Source organism: Melitaea cinxia, chromosome 6 (assembly GCF_905220565.1).
Source record: "Melitaea cinxia chromosome 6, ilMelCinx1.1, whole genome shotgun sequence".
Taxonomy (NCBI): Eukaryota; Metazoa; Arthropoda; class Insecta; order Lepidoptera; family Nymphalidae; genus Melitaea; species Melitaea cinxia.
Genome location: NC_059399.1, coordinates 13,674,807 through 13,695,922, shown reverse-complemented (window position 1 = coordinate 13,695,922; position 21,116 = coordinate 13,674,807). Strand labels below are relative to the sequence as shown.

The 21,116-nt window shown below is 32.5% G+C and overlaps 1 protein-coding gene across 1 annotated transcript in view; it reads left to right on the top strand.

Annotated features, from left to right (window-relative positions):
• Positions 1–1,167: 1,167 nt before the first annotated feature.
• LOC123654405 (vesicular glutamate transporter 1) overlaps positions 1,168–21,116 on the top strand; it is a 43,626-nt gene continuing 23,677 nt past the window's right edge. The window contains exon 1 of the mRNA XM_045590315.1: positions 1,168–1,381. Within this exon, the coding sequence (XP_045446271.1) occupies positions 1,290–1,381 (92 nt within the window). The 5' untranslated portion in view covers positions 1,168–1,289. The remainder of the gene's footprint in view (positions 1,382–21,116) is intronic.

The following is a 21,116-nucleotide window of genomic DNA, read 5'->3' as shown; positions in this document are numbered from 1 at the left end:
CCGTGACCTCCTTCTGCGAGGAGGTCATGGCACTAAAGAAGGCTGCGAACGCGACAGCGCGAGACTGATGCTCACACTAATCCGCTCTACAGAAAACGTCCAGGGGGAAGGAGACGCCGATATGCGATCTTTCACCCTTCACAATAGAGTGGGAGAAGGGCACCATTCTTCCAACTCGCCACCGGGGCAACAGAGCGCTCACAGTGCCCGTGGGCGTTCTATAGACGAAGGCGGCTTGCGAGCCAACCTTCGAGGTGTCACGGTAGCGTGCAAAAGCGATTCCGTAGCGCCCCGCTATGACGATGAGGGCATCGCTTGGTTTTAGTGGGTATTCTAGGTCGTTTGCATCGGACCCGGTGCCCCACACTTCCGCCGGCCTCGTCGGCAAAGTGCGTAAAAGCCTTTTCCAGCGAAAAAAAGGGACGTACTTCAGCCTTAGAAAAAAACACAGCTAAATAATACTGCTCTCAAGTGTTTTGTTTCCAAGGTACGATTTGGTTCAGAGAGGATCGGAGATAAGATCGGCAACGCACTTACAATGCTTTTGGTATTGCAGGCGTCCATTAGTTAGGTACGGTTTCCGTCAGGCGGTAGCATACGGTTGTATGCTTTTTATCACTTTTGATGTATAACAAAAAACGACCCTTTTAAAATGAGACCTATTCGAGACACGGTACTTTCGAAGCAATTTTTTTGCTTCACAAGGCAGAAGACCTAAAATAACCAGGTAAAAAACAAGTAAAATTATAATTATAAACAAACATTCCCAATGTGGTGAAATAAAATGGGTGGGAATTGAACCGTTAGCGTTGAAGCGTTAGCGTCCGTGATACTTCATGGCCCTGTACCACAACGCTCTTTAAGCAGCTCTGAAGCACAGTTCCGTTAATGTGTCTGCTCAGTTCAGTAACGGTGCTACAGTGTCACGTCAGCTATTCAATTCACACATGTCAGTACTCAGTTCACGCAGCTTCAGTTTATTTTTATTTATTTATATATTTATCCAGCATTATTAAATGAAAATCCTGAAATGGTCAGTCAGGTCAGATCCGACATCGTATCGAAGTATTTAAAAACACCGCATAAGTTAGAAAGCCGTAGTATATAATTCGCGTATCAACAATGCTTCATATACAAGTGGGGGTAAAACGCATGAGTGGTGATTCTAGTTAGTTTAGTGAGAGGCGCGGGCGTCGAGCGGCTTGCAGTCTCCGAACATATTAACACAACGAATAACTGTTAGTAAACTCAGAAAACAGTGAACATATATGTTCTGATTTATCGATATAATGGCAGTGTTGAGTGTAACAATGAGTGAAGAGAACTCTGTAAGCGATGATTTAAAACGACAGGCGGCTACGTTTTATAATTCAACGGAAAGGTTCGTTCACTTTAATATTATTACATAGAACGGATATCACGGTTTGTATACCATTCGTTATTCACAAAAATTTCTGCTCTCTTTAACTCGTAATTTAATGTACCTACTACCTAGTTGTTTTAATACTGGTTTTTGTTAAACGCGTTTTTTAAAGTTCTTTGACATTTATCGATCTTTTAATCGACTGTGAAGTTATTCTTTACAATAAATGTTAGTTTTTTTTTTTTATTTCATCAATAAGCAACATTTATTAATAAATAAATATTATTATTATAGTCGTATTAAATTACGGATCATTCTAGGAGTCTTTTTTTTAAACATATTTTGATCCTAGTACCGTATGCAGATAAACTTTTTATCTATATTTATTCAGAATGAACAGGTAACTAAATGAATTTGACTGACCTTTGTAGTTAAATAAAAAAACCGGACAAGTTCGAGTCGGAATCGCGCACCGAACGTTCCGTACAAACAAAATTATTATTATTATTTTTTTATGATGCAACTAAAAAATTTTCCTTTGCGCAATTTTTCCTTTATCTGTGCTATAAAACGTTGATATATACCATAGTTCAAGATTCTGGGTACGAAGTAACCTGTAGGTTTTGATTCTCTTGCTAGTGTCGAAAATTTGTAGCATAAACGGCTGTATCTTTTGATTGCGATGGCTTAGAAGTTTGATTTTTTCACAACTCTAAGGGACAATAAACTTAAGTATTTGATATGAATTTCAACTTAATACCTCCTCGCGTTCCTAAAAAGGGTCTTGACAGACAGACTGACAACAAAGTGTATCTATAAGGGCTCCGTTTTTTCCTTTTGAGGTACGGAACCCTAAAAATACATAAATAAAAACAGATTGTACAAAATCGTTTGCCATCTTATATTACTAATAATTTTACTATATTATTTTATACTGTAGTATCCTAAGACTTCACTATAAAATAAATTATAGTATAAAACTTTTAAAAAAATTAGCTTTTATTTTGAATGCAATAAAATGAAAACAATCTGTTTTTAAAACCATTATCATCAACACACATATAACGTCATCACACAGTTTACGTGATATAAAATCTTGTCGCGAGATTCAAGTACTCGTATTAACTTAGCTTAAAAATTATAAAAGTTAAAATCAATTCGATCAAGTTATTTCACTTATTTGATTATCTGCGTAGGTAAATATTAGGCGATGATCCTGCCCCAGGCTACGAGCAAGCTCTATATTAAATTACACCACAATCACTCAGCAGTTAAGCCATGGAAATGTAATATTGAGACATTGACATAATTACTTTTGTTCTTGTAATATGTATAAGATTGAATTGTAGTTCACGTACTCATTGTGGCTGACAAAGAAAAGTTTTCGTTTGTAAACAAGGAACTCTATACAAGGCCGACATCTTTTCATTCTACTGTCAGAGTTTATTAATAAAAAAAAATATTTACGTGATTAAGTTAGTAAATTGCTGTTTACAATTGTATTTATTTGTCGTTTTTCATGTTTAACCATTAAAGTATATAATTGGCGTCTCGACTGGTCTTTCGGTCTATTAATATTAATAAATGAATAATTACTAACGAAAAGATTATAAAGTTTCGCAATTTATCTAAATCATTATGAACTTTATTGAAATAATAACTTTTAAATCCTCAAATTGAATCTTTAAATAAATCGAATTGATTATCAATATAAAGCCAACAACCGGTTCGATATGCAGATGAGTTTGTAACGTTTTATTTATTTTGTTTCTTTTAGATCAATTTTATTCAAAATTAAATAATTCACTTTAAAAGTTTTGATTTAAATTGGGCCGGTTCTAGATCCTCTGATTAGACCTTAAACATTAAATATTAATAATTTAATTTATTTCATAATAACACTAATCCAAATTGAGTATATCGTATTTTTCAACTAAATCGCTTCTAAAATGAGAATTTTTTTTTTTTTATCAAATCATATACATAATTTCTTATTTTATATAATTTTAAAATTAATTAATTTCTTATTATTTACGAGATCACCAAAACTAAATTCACATAGGTACAATTAAAAAACCAGTTCGCTTTAAAGTGCCGTCGTTATATTATATTTGTTTATAATGAAAATAAACAACGATTTTTATCGTATTTTTTTTAATCAGATGTATTAATCGTTTCGTGTCTCTTTGTATAGCTTGCTCTATCATACATATAATAAAAATGTAACGGGTCGCTGTCTGTCCATTGAAGATATATGAGAAAAAATATTATTGGAACCTTCAACGCTAATAGCACCCAAAACAATGATTGTTAGAATTTTTGTCTTTGCGTTTGTGCACGCTAATCTCAGAAACGGCTTATCCGATTTAGATGTGGTTTTTACTAATATATTTTGGCAAGCTTAGCTTAATACTTAGTGTTTTTTTCAAGTTAATCGGTTCATAAATAAAAAAGCTATGCCAACTTAAAGAATCACGTTGAACATGTAAAGTCACTATTCCACGTGGACGAAGTCGCGAGCACAGCTAGCTTATAATAATTCTGGTTTGTTTCTTTTAACGTTGGTACAATAAATACTATAAATATTACTATAAATAATTCATATACGTTAAGTCTAATATCACTTCCTTATTCCTTATAACGTGAATAATGCAATGTTTATGTCCCAAAATAAAACCTAACCTAAAATCTATCACCGTACCGTATATATATATCCCTACTAATCAATTTTCCAGTATCCTACGGAAGCCCCTATCGTTTGGTCCTCAATTATTGCGGACAATTACTTTTCCATCAGGCTGTTAATGGCTTTACCAATACAAGGACGATCCCGAAATATTTTTTTTAACTATTCATGAAATCCTGGCAACGATTACAATTTTATAACGCTAGTTAGCGCGAAGATGTTTTTAATTTTTTATTCAGATTTTTTAATTTAATTTGGTAAATAATATTTATTAAGGATATTTTATCTGCTTAAAAAAAAAGAAAAAAAGAAATCGACTTCTCAATTAGACTCACTTTTTATGTGTACCACAAAACTTTTACTGGATGTACGGAGTTTGATGGTTATTTTTTTATTTGAAAGATGGTGCGTGTCACGGTTTAAATTTCAACGAGATCTGACACAGTAGTTTTTGAGTTACCTATCCCATAATAATAATATACATAATGCGCAATTAATTCATATCGACGTTGATAATGTTCTTTTTATTACTGGTAAACTAAAGTCGTTTTTTTTTTTTTTTTACGAATAAACACAAGAACATTTATAGCTATTCCTAATAAAACGACGAATTACATCCTGTGTTTTTTTTTGGTATTTTCATAAATCTACAGCCTAATGTAAGTTTTAATTTCTACATATATTTATTTTTCTATTGGTTTTATCGTACATTGAAAATGTAAAAATATTTTTATACTACTTACAGATTTCGTTCTAAAACAAATCAATAACTACTTTTGTTATGAACTTCTTACTCAATATTTATTTGAAATAAAGACTTTCAAAGTTTGCGTGATATAAAAACAACGTCTGTACATATTATAAAAACCCGAAGAACTTTATATTGTAGATACATAAAATGTAATTTTGATTGACGTAAATACATATCTGTATATAACAAGTGCAGTAGAAATACGAACAGTTCTCACTTTCAAAAACGAATTGCAACAATTTGTTTGTTTGAGGTTGAATGCCATTGTGCTTATGTAACAATTCCTAACTGTTAAACAATTTTATAATAACAAATGAAGGAATTCAATCTATTTTTTATATACATATATATTCAATGGTTTATAGTATTTAAAAGCGTAAAATCTATATAAATAACATTGTGATATATAATAATAGTAAGTGCATCGTGGTAAAGCTACTGAATAGATTTTGATTACGTCTTCTAAGTTTTATTTCTTGTACGTTTAATATACCTATAATTATTATTAAAAATACAGAAATAACATTTTTTACAAGCAACAACGTATTCACCAATAGCTTTTTTTTTTGTAAGGAAAATATCTTTGCTTGCCATATTTTTCTGTTTTTCTATTCTGCACATAAAATATACTTTTGATGTACCTAATACGTATTACAGACGTGTCGCGTCACCTAGTTAGGAATCAGTTTATATGTAAACTAGCGACCCGCCCCGGCTTCGCACGGGTGCAATGCTGATACTAAATATACTACAGAATGTCTTTATTTATAGTGTGAAGCTAGCTTATAGCATGGAGGCTGGAAGCAGTTATTAACATAATAACAACAACATTCAAATATGCGTCGTTAGATTACACATTGTTTCAGAATGCGTTGAAGAAATAAAGGTTCACTGCTCTTTCCCCGTAGGTGATAGCGTGATAATATGTAGCCTATATGTTGACCCGACTTCTTAATTATATTCGTGCCAAATTTGAAGTAAAGCCATGCAGTACTTTTTGAGTTTATCCCGGACATACATACAGACAAACAGACAAAAATTCTAAAAACTATATTTTTGGCTTTGGTACCGATTGTAGATCACACCCCAAGTATTCTTTTAAAAAAATATTAAATGTACAGTTTTGACTTTCCTACTATTTTATTATATGTATAGATAATAGACGAATTTAACGATAATAAGGGGGTACTGTGCTACTAAAGTTTATATTATCATATGTCTATATATGCATCATTAAAAAAAGTAAAAAATAGAAGTTGAAATCTGTAATTTCCTATTTAATACCAGCACGAAGGTCATCGCGGCCACCACTCATTTGATAATAATATTTATACTACAAACAAACAATATTATCTCTGAATGTTGACAATGGCAGTGAACAAAGTATAGCTCAGGCATATATTTAATTTATGATTAAATTATTTTTCGATATAATTTTATGGTTTTATTTCATACGAAAGAAAGTAGAAGATTTTTTCCACTAGATGGCTAGATTTTTTTTCTTTAAATGGAGCCTCAATATAATAGTCAGTCAGTCAGCGCTGCGCATTGGGCCTATTAGCACGTGTACGTAATCTTGTGAGTAAATTTCCAGTGCTTCTCAATATTTCTTGAAATTGGTCAAAATAATTATTATCAAAAATGAAGTGCAGCGTTTGTAGTTCTATTTACACTGATGGGGTGTTCTGCAACGGTTGCCAACGTAATATGGACTTCTCCTGTGCATCGATTTCTGAAGCCGGTTACCGTAAACTCGGTCCCGATCGTAGAGCGGGTTGGAGGTGTCCGCAATGCAAACTGGCGTCCGCAAGCCCTAAGCCAGCCAAAGGCTCCGAATGTGCTCCCCCCGGTGCCGTTAGTATTGAGATGGTTCTATCAGAGGTACAAGATCTAAAAGGTCAGTTCAGTAAACTTTCAGAGATTCTCGAAGATGTAAAGTCAATCAAGAATGAAATACTGAGTCTTAAGGAATCCTTCGAGTTTAACAGTGCCAAGCTTGAAAGCTTGGAATCTAGAGTATCAGATGTCGAAAATCAAGTTGCTAAAATACAACAATCCGAATTAAAACTCTCAGAGGATGTTGCTTTACTTAAGAGGGATAATACTAACCGTGAGCAGTGGTCGCGTTTGAATAATTTAGAAATCAAGGGTGTACCGCTTAAGACAAACGAGAACCTGTTCAATATAATTGAGAACATTTCAAAAATAGTGGGATACGCATTTCCGAGGACTCAGATTAATTACGTCGCTCGTGTTCCGACACATGGATCGAAAGACAAGTCGATTATAGTTAGTTTTATTAACCGATATATTAAGGAAGAATTTATCGCTGCATCGCGAGCTCATAAGCGCATAACAGCAAAAGAAATTGGGTTTGCAGAAGATCGTATTATATATATTAATGACCATCTTGTCCCGGAATTGAAGAAATTATTGACTAAAACTAAAGATCTCGCTAAGAATAAAGAATACCGTTATGTATGGGTTAAGTATGGTAAAATACATGTGAGAAAGAATGACAAGTCTCCTGTTCAAATTATCTCAAAAGAATTAGATTTAAACAAACTTCTTTAATTTGTATTTTATTGTATGTATTTAGTATTATTTTTCTTTTATTTATTGTTTACAAAATTGCCAGACATAATTTGAGAATCTATGTTTTATTACCTGCTTGCCGGCTGGGCGTCTATTGTTTAACCCGTCCCTCAACGACGAATCTATTTAACATATATCTATCGTCTTCGCACTTATTACATTTTATTGTCAACACCTCTTTGCTTCTAACTTACTACCCGCACTATTTAATTTCAAAGTACCTCATAGTGTTTTTGTTTGGTGTGCTGTTATTTTGCACCGGACATAATCATATACTAAATATTCTACGGGTTATAGCTGTTATAATTTATACAATATTATGTTTAATCATTATAATTATTATGTGTCAATGCAACTACTGGTCACCTTTTAGTAGATTATGGTAAATACTTCATTAATTAACATTTATTATCAAAACGTTCGGGGATTGCGCACAAAAACTACGGTATTCTATCGTAATGTATGTTTATGTTCGTACGATATTATTATGTTAACTGAGACTTGGCTTCTTGACAGTATTTTTAACACAGAAATTTTCGATGGACGTTATATGGTATTTCGTAGGGATCGCGATTACAGCTTAACGGGGCAGACTAGGGGAGGTGGTGTGTTAATCGCAGTCCGCCGCGACTTGCTAGTCACCCCCCGGCCTGAGTTCCACTCGAGTGCGGAGGATTTATGGATAACGGTAACATATAGGACTGGTACTTTTGAACGCAAGTTGCACGTCTGTGTTCTTTACTTATGTAACCAAAATCAGGGCTTATCATTCTCACAACAATTGTGTAATTATTTCTCATGTGTTACTCGAATTCATATGGAATACCCAAATGATCAGTATTTGATTGTTGGGGACTTCAACCTCAGCGGAATTTTATGAATACCGTCTAACGATGACGACAGTAACTCGTTTAACCCCACCAACTACTATACCGAGGCCGAGACGTTCCTTATAGATGAAATAAACTCCTTAAATTTAAAACAATATAACGGTATCACGAACGACTATAAGAGAACGCTAGACCTCGTTTTATGTAATGTTTCTTTCACCGTATGTGACGCCAGTGCTTGCGCGTTGGTACCTGTCGATCAGCACCACGGCGCATTAACCATCGAAATGAGCACCGTTTGTTGTCCCATTCTGAACCGTCCTCGGTATAAGAAGTATCTATACCATCGCGCTAATTATAACGAAATTAACTCAGAACTGTTAAACATAAACTGGGATTACATTGTTTTGGCTGAATCTATAAATGACTCTCTTGCGCACTTCTATAGTGTGCTGGACTCAATAAAAGATAAACATGTTCCCGTCAAATTATCTTCTAACGAAAGACATCCTAAGTGGTTCTCCCGAGCGTTAATCAAAGTCCTAAAAGAAAAATCTAAATACTATAAAAAGTTTAAGACGTATGGTAATAGGTCTGACGAAGAATCTTTTCGGATTCTACGTACTAGAGCCAAAAACTTGGAACAGGAATGTTACAGCCGATACATGCAATCTATTGAAAGTTCAATTACAGAAAATCCGAAATACTTTTGGTCGTATTATAAATCAAGGTCGAAGTCTGCAGCCATGCCAAGTGTTTTGGAATACAATAACGATTTACTCAATACAGGTGAGGCTATTTGCAATGCCTTTTCCTCGTTTTTTCACTCAACGTTCCTCGCTTCTAGTACTTTCTCTCCTGACTTAAGTGAAGTCACGGCAGTAACCACTCCAAGTGTCTCAGATATTTCAAGCATAACGGTGTGCCCGAAGATAGTCGAACTTAGTGACTTAATCTATCTTTTCAAAATTACAAATAACTTAATTGATTGCCCTGATCTTTTAGCCAAAGTCTCTTTAGGAGTTCCTACTAAACTTTTTCGTAATAATCCGTTAGTGCACACACCACTAGTTTCCACAAACTATATGCAAAATTCATTTGTCTGGCGGGCGGGTAGTAAGTTTAATGCATATTCTAAAAAATTTGACTTAGACTTATTTAACACTAGCTGTGCGGCTGCAAGGAACCTAATTAGTAATTCTTTCTTTAATAAGTAATTGTGTAGTTTTAGAATTTTTCATATGCATATTTTTAATGTGATTGTTTCTACTAGTTTGACTGCACCTAACTCTGTTTACTGACATCATTTTACTAACCACATTTTGTAATCTACACGTGTTATTGTTACTACGGCTTATATGTAGCGTAAGTTTTTCTTTTTAATATTCTGTGACTACCAGGGGGGAACTATTGGTAGCTTTTTATTTCTATAATTGTGTACATTGTATTTCTCAGCTGTTGTTCCTCCCAAAAAATAAATAAATAAATAAAAAAATAAAAAATAATCAATTGGACGAACCTTCGTACTTTACTATTTTTACATAACTGCCATTGTTGCGTTTACGACTTAAAAAAAAGGGGAGGTTCTCAATTCGACTGTACTCTGAACTTTATCTGCTGGGTTTACCTATTTTTATATTTTTTAATTGAAAGTAGAGGCTTGTCATGTGATCCCATTTAATTTTAATTAAGATCTGACAATTACTTTTTGAGCTATCTGTAATTATGGGTATTTAATTGATTATTTTTTCGCCTAGCTATTTGTATTACTCGTCGATGTCAATTAAAGTTGTTTTTTTTTTTCGTTCGCGAGCAATCACAATTATTTAAATGACCTGATTCTGGACATATTTGTATTTTTTTGAGCATATTAAATTTTCATTTCATCCCGTAGGACCTAGTTTTATATAATGTATCAATAATAGAATTAGACTTACGATTAAATCTCACACGTACTTAGTAGGAAACATTTATAAATAATCATCCAAATCTAATTTAAGTTTAAAGAATATTTATTTTCTCATTGAAAACACACAGTCACTTACATGAGAAACTATCAACATTATTATGTGGGAAAAAATACAAAAATTGTCCAGCAGTTCACAGATACATTACGATTTGTTTCACACTGTACTTACAACGAATTTCTATTTATTTACTATACTTATCCATGTTGTTAAATAATTAAGTTAAACTACCGCATTAAATTTGCAGAATAAAATAATGCACTGGAACTTTGTATTTTACGCTATAAAAACTGTTTGATAATTTATAATAAATACGAGTTTTTTAATTACGACGAAACTTTAAAATTATACATCAGTCCTAAAATATTTATGAATATGTATGCAAGTTTATGCAGGTGCCGAGTGTTTCTTGTGACACATACGGGCAAGTCAATTCCTACTAGATTTTATCTCTCATATAAAATTCAAATGACTAATTAAATTTAAGTAATGAATAAATGTAAAAAAATAAAAAACCTTATAAACTTCTAGTGTCAAATAATACCCGCCAACCCGCGGTGTAGCAGCGAAACAGATTAAACTTCTCCTACATGGAGAAAGAGGGCTATGGCTAGTGGAATGATAAAGGCTGAAACGTGATCGTAATCGTCAAATAATTCACGTTTAAAAAAATTGAACTTGATGAGCAAATGAACAAAAAGTATTTTATAAATGCTTGAAAATTTGAGCAAGATGTATAAATAAAGAGTTATAGAAAGGGTGATACTGATATATAATATAAAGGTGAACTAATATTGTCTACTTTTCGGGAAGAGATTGCTTTTAAGCAATAAGGCCGCCTTTTGTACATTTTCGACTATATATTGTTAATGTTGCTTGGTTATTTTATTTCTTGTTTGGTGTACAATAAAGTGTAAATAAATAAATAATTCAAGGAATTCAATAAACGCTATTTGTATTGATATTTACAGTTTCCTCAATCAAAATTATCCATGTAATGATTATTTATAAACATGATTTTTGACCCAATTTCTCTCGTACTGTAGATAAGTTACGCCAACTAGAGTTATAGCAGGATTAAACGGGATAAAAAGGGACTGGGCCGAAATGGTCGCCCATTTGGTCTGCCAATCGTGAGAGGATGAGAAAAAAATCTACTATTTAAACAGCAATGTTTGTCTATGGATTATGTGCGTATTTGGTGTATTTTTAGAGAAATTTAGTATACAACACAATATATAATATACTTAGAAAAGGTTTTTCCGGCTCTTACTGAAAGATTGCGTCAAATTATATCCAACACGACTGAATGAACGATATGACGTTATCCAATATGAATAACGTCATTATCTTAATATATTTTAACCGATTTCAGAAAAAAGAGGAGATTCTCAATTAGACTGTATTTTTATAAATGTGTATAGTGTATAATGTTACCTTAGAACTTTTTACTGGGTGGACCGCCCAACAAACATTTTTGTCATATAATCAAACAATTATATGACTTTGAGTCTTATTAAAGTTATATTACAGTATTTTATTTAACTCTACGTCATGTTATGGTGCATTATGTGTCCAAATAGTCGTATACATTTTTTGTCGTATAATATTGTCGTATAGACGTTATTTCAACATTTCTTTACAATCGTCATATAATAGCGTCTATGACGACATCTATAAAACTTTCATATACAACTTTTCGTCGTGTAAACGTTTTCGTAGTGTAAAAGTCATAATACGATTAATTTTGTCATATAATTACCTTTTAAACATCTGCTAAACGAATAGTTGTTGTTTACACGTAGTACTTGTAACCATTATATATACTTAAGTCGAATAAGTGTAATAGTGTAACTTGTATACATCCTAAAGTATCATAAAAATGATAATACGACCGCTATTTAATTAATACTCATATTAAAAGGTTATAATAACCTTGTAAACAACTTCCACCATTTTGAAATCAAATTTATCATATTAAAATTTATTTACTGTTTGGTACAACATGGATCGAAAAAAGTGGAAAGGTATTAAAAGAAGTGGTGCATTCAAAAGAAAAGTTAAAAACAATTATAATTCGCTTCAAGCACATACTTTCATACAAAGTGTTACTAGAGCTCAAGCTCAATCTGTGAGTGAGGAAAATGAAAAGGGTTCCGTATCACAGGTAAATGCAAATTTAACCAATAAATTTAACCAAAATACTACGAGTATACCCTGCAGTTTATTTGCCGAAGTTCGGGACTCTTGTTCATATTCTGAAGTTGAAGACAGTTATTCAGCGTCCGAAAATGAAGATAATCTTGATAAAGAAGACAATTTAACCAAAAATGATGAATTTACAGACCATTATAAAAAGTGGGCCATTGATTTTAATATTCCACAAGTAGCATTAAAGCAATTAAATGTAATTCTTAACAAAAGAATACCCTGCATAGTCGCCTTAGACCCAAGAACTCTTTTAAAAAGTAAAAAAGATATCCAAATAACTCTTATCGATGATGGTCGTTACTGGCATAATGGTCTCATTGAATCCTTAAAGACGATTTTACAAAACCTGAATGATAAACCGAAATGCGTTTCGCTTAATGTGAATATTGACGGACTACCATTGTTCAACAGCTCTAAGCTACAAGTGTGGCCTATATTATGTAACATCCACGAAAGACCAAATGTGCCCCCCTTTGTTGTGGGTATTTATCATGGTACAAGTAAGCCATCAAACGTATCCGCATATTTTCAACCTTTTGTAAGTGAATTACATGAATTAATGTCTAATAATTTGAGAATTACGTCGCAAGACGGGGTCGTTACATTGATCGAGGTTAAGGTTAGAGCCTTCATATGCGACTCACCAGCGAGAGCCTTGGTTAAAGGTGGGTATCCTAGCCCCAATTATATTATTAAAAATTTTCTGTTAGGTGATATTCTTATTAACTTTTTAAGTAATGTTTTATTCGAAACTGGAACAGTCATCCCGGTCAAAAGCACGCAGGTGCAATATTGTACCGGCTCAGATATATACATATAAGAACGATTCCGAGTTGGATAACCAACTGGAACGTAGTGAGAGCTTTTCTTTTAGTAGTATTAATAATTGTGTTTGCTCGCAAACAAAAAAAAAACCGACTTCAACTACATCGACGAGTAATACAACGTAGATCGACGAAAAAATAGTCAAGTAACTGCGCGTTATCAAAGATTACTCAAAAAGTAGTTATCAAATCTCAATAAAATTTATATGTGACCACATGACAAACATCAGCTTTCGATCAAATTAATTTTTTTTTAAATCGGTACACCCAGTAAAAAGTTATTGCGGATTGTCAAGAAGTTCCCTCGATTTCTCTGGGATCCCATCATCAGATCCTGGTTTCCTTATCATGGTACTAAACTAAGGATATCTTCTTTCCAACAAAAAAAAAAAGAATTATCAGAATCGGTACACCCAGTAAAAAGTCATTGCGGATTTTCAAGAATTTCCATCAATTTCTCTGGGATTCCATCATCAGATTCTGGTTTCCTTATCATGGTACTAAACTTGGGATATCTCCTTTCCAACAAAAAAAGAATTATCAAAATCGGTACATCCAGTAGAAAGTTATGCGGTATAAATACGACGTAGGTCGACGAAAAAAGCGTCAAGTAAAAACGCATTATTAGATATAGCTCGAAAAGTAGTTGTTAGATCTCAAATAAATTTAAATGGGACCAATTGGCACACACCATCTTTCGATTAAAAGAAAATTTGTCGAAATCGCTCCACCCAGTCAAAAGTTCTGATGTAACATACATAAAAAAAAAAATACAGTCGAATTGAGAACCTCCTCCTTTTTTGGACAAAACATATTGGTGACTGACTATAATTATATTTTATATTTTACAGGAGTATGCAACTTTAATGGTAAACATGGTTGCTTGAAATGTACAGTGGTCGGCGAGTATAGTAATAAATCGCACACAGTCACCTTTGCAAAGACTGATTGCCCACGAAGAAATGACGCAGACTTTCGTTTAAAGAAGTATGGAGATCACCATAAGTACGATTCTCCTTTGCTAGCATTGCCAATAGATATGATTGAACAATTTCCCGTCGGAGATTCTCTACATATCATTGATTTAGGTATTATGAAACGGTTATTAATTGGTTGGAGAGATGGAAATTTAGGAAATTTAATTACAAAATGGCCTGCTAGGGAAACAGAAACATTTTCTCAATTTTTACTATGCTGTCAGATGCCAAAGGAAATACACAGGAGTGTTAGAAGCCTTAAAGACTTGTCACATTGGAAAGGTTCTGAGTTCCGTACTTTTCTACTCTATTTAAGTTTTGTATTATTAAAGGATGTCTTAGATAATGCAGCATATCATCATTTTCTGCTCTTTTTCTCAGCTGTAACTATTTGTTCAAGCGAGACACATTTTCAATTTCTACCAGTCGCAGAAACAATGTTAAAGCACTTCGTTGACAATTATGGCAGGTTTTATGGCCAAGAGTACATGACAAGCAATGTTCACAATTTAATACACGTAGTAGACGAAGTTAAGAGATTTGGAAACTTGCACAGCTTTAATGCTTATCCTTTTGAAAATAAATTAAGTTCAATAAAGAGAATGATCAGGAATGGAAATCGGCCACTTCAGCAAATTGCTAATAGATTAATAGAGAAATATGATATTGAAGTAGAAAACTTAAAAAACGATACTACTCATAACTATCCTTCGATAAAAAGTTACAAATATGGAAGTAAATTTAAGACAGTGATTCAACTTAAAACCTTTATCCTCTCAACTGATAATAGAAATAAGTGGTTTTTGACTAACAACAACCACCTTGTTGAATTGCGTTCTGCTACTTGCAACGAGGGATGTATTCAAATAATTGGAAATCGAATTTTAAACTTAAGGAATGATGTTTATGAAACGCCTATTAAATCTTCATATCTTAATATATTTATGATATCTGAGAATGAAATTTCGAAAACTGAAGCCATATATTATATTACTGATATAAAGTGTAAATTGGTTAGTGTTTCATACAAATCAAATATTTATTTTGCTCCGCTTATTCATACATTTAAGAAATAGGTAATAAAAAAGATAGTAAAAATTGTTTAATTTTTTATTTATCCTCAAGAACGTTATTAACATTTCAAGTTAGTCAAAATGTAACACTTATTGGAAATTAAAATTAAGCAAAGCTTTGAAATATTGCATGATTTGGAAAAACTTAAATCGCTTTTTGATCCATAAATGCAAATTAACAAATAAAACTTTCATTGGTTTGCCATATTGAAACATCTTATGTAGCTAATAATCTCACAATAGAATATACAAAATTACTATACAACAGGCAACTTATACATATATTTCTCGAAAACTAAAAATAAGACTGGTAAATGTTTTAATCACGTTTAAACCCGTTAATATGCGTTAATCAATACAGACCTTTTATATATTTTTTTTATATATTCTCTTTATTACTTTTCTTTTATATTATCTTAATTATCTAATGACATCACCAAAAATTACAAAAAATAAAATGTCACAAATAGAACATAGGTACAAAATCGCAACATAACAAATAATAAAATTTAAATTTGTAATTATTATTGCTTGCTAAATAATTATATAATTTACAATTGGAAGGTTTGTTTTGACTAGAAGTTATTATCTCATTATTTCGCAATTGAAAATATTACAAATTTGACTTTAAAAATTACAGAAAACAGGAAAAAACTTTAAATTATCGAACAACAGAACAAAAATTACAAAAAATAAAATGTCACAAATAGAACATAGGTACAAAATCGCAACATAACAAATAATAAAATTTAAATTTGTAATATTATTGCTTGCTAAATAATTATATAATTTACAATTGGAAGGTTTGTTTTGACTAGAAGTTATTATCTCATTATTTCGCAATTGAAAATATTACAAATTTGACTTTAAAAATTACAGAAAACAGGAAAAAACTTTAAATTATCGAACAACAGAACAAAAATTACAAAAAATAAAATGTCACAAATAGAACATAGGTACAAAATCGCAACATAACAAATAATAAAATTTAAATTTGTAATATTATTGCTTGCTAAATAATTATATAATTTACAATTGGAAGGTTTGTTTTGACTAGAAGTTATTATCTCATTATTTCGCAATTGAAAATATTACAAATTTGACTTTAAAAATTACAGAAAACAGGAAAAAACTTTAAATTATCGAACAACAGAACGATGATAATCACGTTATAATCAAATGGTCCCCCCAAATAATCAAATAGTCACTGTGCCATTTACATATTCCAAAAAATGAGAGGGTGCTTTATCTATCGTGATGGTCCGTATACGCGACCATCATAGGAACTGCATCCCAATCTAGCTTGTCAAATCAAGTGGTGAGGCATTTTCTTTCTGATGTGGTGTATTTGCTAGCTCAACATTCTGGACATCACATTGCTCTTCAACTGACTGGCGATTACTTTCTTGTAATACTTTTGACTTTTTTTGTCTGTTCTTTTGAGCAGAAGCCCTCAAAAGTTTGGATTCATTTCTTTTATTAGAATGCCTCATAACGTTTTTCAAAAATAATTCGCACTCTGGTATTGTGAAGCTATTGTCAGACTGGTGTATTATTTTAAAAAATAATGATATAGTTTTAGTAAAAGACTTAAAACATATTTTTGGTTCTCCTCTCGTACCTCCAGCCCAAGAACATTGCGTCATAAATTTCCGAGTGAACATGGCATCGACCAATGCGTAAGCGTTATTATATGCGCGACCTTTGCCTTTCGTACAAGTTAAAGAAAGTAACTTTATAATATTTTCTTCAGCTTGCAGATTATTTAAACGTTCCTCGAAACTAGTGAGTTCCTGTAGGTTGCTTATAATTTTGAAATTATTATCATTATTACTCTGTCGATTAATATCAGTTACTGGTATCGAAATACGTGTCACCAATTCTTCTAATTTGGTGTCCAATAACGCAAGTTTTTGTAAAATATTTTGCTGATGATCAAATAGCACTTGTATATTTACTTTATGCGCTGATGCTATGCTTATTAAGAGGTCGAGCTTTTGCGCTATACTGTCCAGTTTTTCTGCACCCATTCCTGGGATTCCTGTGGTCTCAGTGGCTTGATTATATGGTAATTCAAAAACCCCAAAGACTTGAGATGAATGTGGTGAAATATCAAAACTGGCATTTTTATCAACTAACTCGACGTTACTGGTATTTTCCTAAAAGAAACAAAATATAAACCACAATTTCATACAAACTTTACTGTAGTTCTATACTGTAGTATGATTATTGAAATAAAAACATATGTCCTTCCCAGGGTGTCAAAAACTTTTCATACCAAACATCATTTAAATTGGTTCAGCAGTTTCAACGTGAAGTAACAAAAAAACTCACTTTTTTAACTTAGATTAATTGGATTAACAAAAAAACAAACAAACAAACTCCCTTTCACATTTACTTTAAGTTAGGATATTAAAATATGTACTAAGAGCTGATTTCTTCTAAGTCAAGCTCCTGATGATAGAAATATAAATATGTAAAGTTAATGAGCTTACCGATAGACAGTTAGTTACCAGGTCGTTCAAATTTATTTGTGTGCTCGATTTTTTAGGTCGTTGGGTTTTGGTAATGATCTCCTGGTCCGTATCCGTGTCGGACATATCTGACATTAAAGCGATTTGTTGTTCGGAACTTTCATAATTGTGAATATTATTTCGCTTAAGGATACAAGGCATCGATTTCCAATTTATTTCTGGTGTAGAATCCTCAGCCTTTATCAAAATAGCCTCATTTTTTCTTGGCCAATATAATATTCCACGTTGTTCCCATTGTGCTGGCACAGTTGTTAATAAAGATTTACCATTTTCCGTAGTCTCCACTATTTTGAAAGGCATTTTGCTACAAAATAAGTTAACAAGTTATTATGGACACAAAAACTTACTAAGTAACAATACGTTCTTAAATTAATTATCTTATTAAAATAAAACATTAAGTAACACTTTGATAATTGTACCTATTATTATTTTTTGCTACTTGATAATTATTTGGGTTTCTTAAATTCTAAGAGCCACACGCGCGCACTTGTTATTACCGCTTATTATAACTAAATTCAACTGATGAGCAGTGTTGCCGTTAGGACAATCTAGTTTGTGGCTACATCAAAGAAAAAAGTTGCCAGTTTTGTAAATAAATCTAACATAACTCTAACTAAGTTATATGTGTCGTAAATTCTTCTGTTCTGAAAATATAAATTATTTGAACTAAGTTAGCTCGGCGTTTTATTATTTTATTATTGATCCCAAAATCAACTGTCATGGCGTACACATTTACAATATGTACGCAGTATATACGTCGGGAAGTTATATAGTTGTCATATAACGCAGTCACTTAATAAATTATTAATAAAAATATACGAAAACATTAACATTTTAAAAGCGCATGAAAAATTTGTTACAAAGTTACCTCACATTAATCAGTAAATTTGATTGCACAATGGTTTGTAACTGATGAAATGGTTTTATCACCTCAACAAAGTAAAAAATACAATATTTTAACTCAGCTGTCAAAAAAACTGCCAAATTCAATTAGTGTGTGTTATGTTTATAATCTGTTACAATTTTTCATTCGTTCAATATAAAAGTATCATCTTTAAATGACAATAATACAACGAATACGTTAGATAAACGTCATATTGTGTGCTATTACTCGACACGAAGTCGAATACACGCCGCGACAGCTATCATTACATGACATGTAGTCAAGTCGCCAACGTGTATATGACTCCTATGCGACTATATAGGTATTTATATGACTGTTACACGAAACTCTTAGCGCCTTAAGTTGAATAAAATGGGCCCTAATGCCGTCGAGTAAACGTTCTAATGTCGTTTATACGATTATACTAAATAACATTAAGTTGTCACCAAAACGTCTACTCAACGTCGTAAATGTTTGTTGGGCGTTTTCGATGGACTCTTTTTTAATCTAGAGGTGATGCTTATCATGTGGTCCCATTTAAATTTAATCGAGATTTAAAAGGTTTATTATGATGATTTAAAAGGTTTATTTAAGGGTATTTTAAAGGTTTTAACTGAGGTAGGGCACAGCAGGAATTTCCTGCTCAAAATATGGAGCAGCCCGACTGGGGTAGTACCTCGACCTTACAGAAAATCAAAGCAAAATAATACTGTTTTCAAGCAGTATTGTGTTCCTGTTGGTGAGTAAGGTGACCAGAGCTCCTGGGGGATTGGGGATTGGGTCGGCAACGCGCTTGCGATGCTTCTGGTGTTGCAGGCGTCTATAAGCTACGGTAATCGCTTACCATCAGGTGAGCCGTACGCTTGTTTGCCGACCTAGTGACATAAAAAAAAATAAAAAATTTAAAAGGTACTTTTTTTAAAGGTACTTTTCGAGTTATATCTGATAATGCGTATTTACTTTAATATTTTATCGTCGACCTTCTTTGTATTACCTCATATGTTTTTACTGGATGTACTAATTTTTATTATTCCTGTTTTAATCGAAATTTCCTTTAAATTTATCGAGATCTGAGGACTACTTTTTGATTAATCTTTGTTAACGCATATTTACTTGACTGTTTTTTCGGTGTATTACTTAACGATGTATATTGGATATCTTTTGGAGGTATCACCATTTCATTATTTCAGCCTATCGCAATTCATTGCTGAACATAGGCCTCCGCAAGCTCGCGCCAAAAATCGGTGGCTTAAATTTAACTTGTGGAGGCCTATGTTCAGCAGTGGACTGCGATAGGCTGAGGTGATGATGATGAGGTAATGAAATAAATATACTTCACACATTCACACTTGATAGCAGTGATGACACCCAGGAGAATGATAAAACAATAAATGAAAAACACATACAGTACACAAAAGCCCAAACCGCGATAAACATCTATAGGTATGGTCTTTACTCTATACAAACATTTTTGTCATGTGCGAAAATTTAAAACGCGACTGATAGTGCATCAGCCGGTTGTTGAGATATATTGAAGAAAAAGCGATTTTTGGAGTTTATTTCTTAAAAAACGATATGAGGCGAGCAATATAAAAAAACGACTATGCTTTAGACCACACGACTAAAGAAAAACTTACGAAACGTAACTCTCTCTCTTTCTATCTTCACTAACTTATATCTCCCTTTCAAATTCTCTTCACCTCGCCCGATCACACTTCTCGTAACGCTCTTGTCACGCATTCACCAGCTTACTTCCCAAGTCAAGCGTGCGTAAAAGAAGTTGGACTTCATAAAATATGAGGCATGAAATCGTGTTAAACAACGAAAGAGCAGTGACGCTGAGAGTGACGCGCAATTAGCTGTAGAAAGATACACGTATAAATAGTATACTAGCATTTACTGTACCGATCCAGTCGCGTGTCGGAGCTGCCTCACACACATTTTTTTTAAAGCACCATATCATTACATTACTTACACGTACCTCTAAAGTATCGATTTCTCTTATCTTTGATAACATCATGGAATTGGCTGCACACACTTATTAAAAACCTCCCAAAATGTTATCAAGGTGTGAACCTATAAATAAATACATTAAAATATTTTTATATTTTATATATACCTATATATATTTTTTTTTCGAGATATATGTGTTCCCATGATTATAAGATTTGTTTACCCTGTTACATAATTATGTGGAAAGAATTTTACCAATGTGAGTGACCTTTTCACATTTTTGCCATTTTTATCGTAAACTAACGTTATCAAAACCTTTTCCAATGTTTGCAGTACGCCAGCGGCGTGACCGAACGGAACAAACAATTATGTCAATAAAACGTAATAAAATAAAAAATAATAATAATTTCAAACTATAATAACTTTATTTTCTCACCATATTTTCTTAAAAATAAGAATAATAATATAT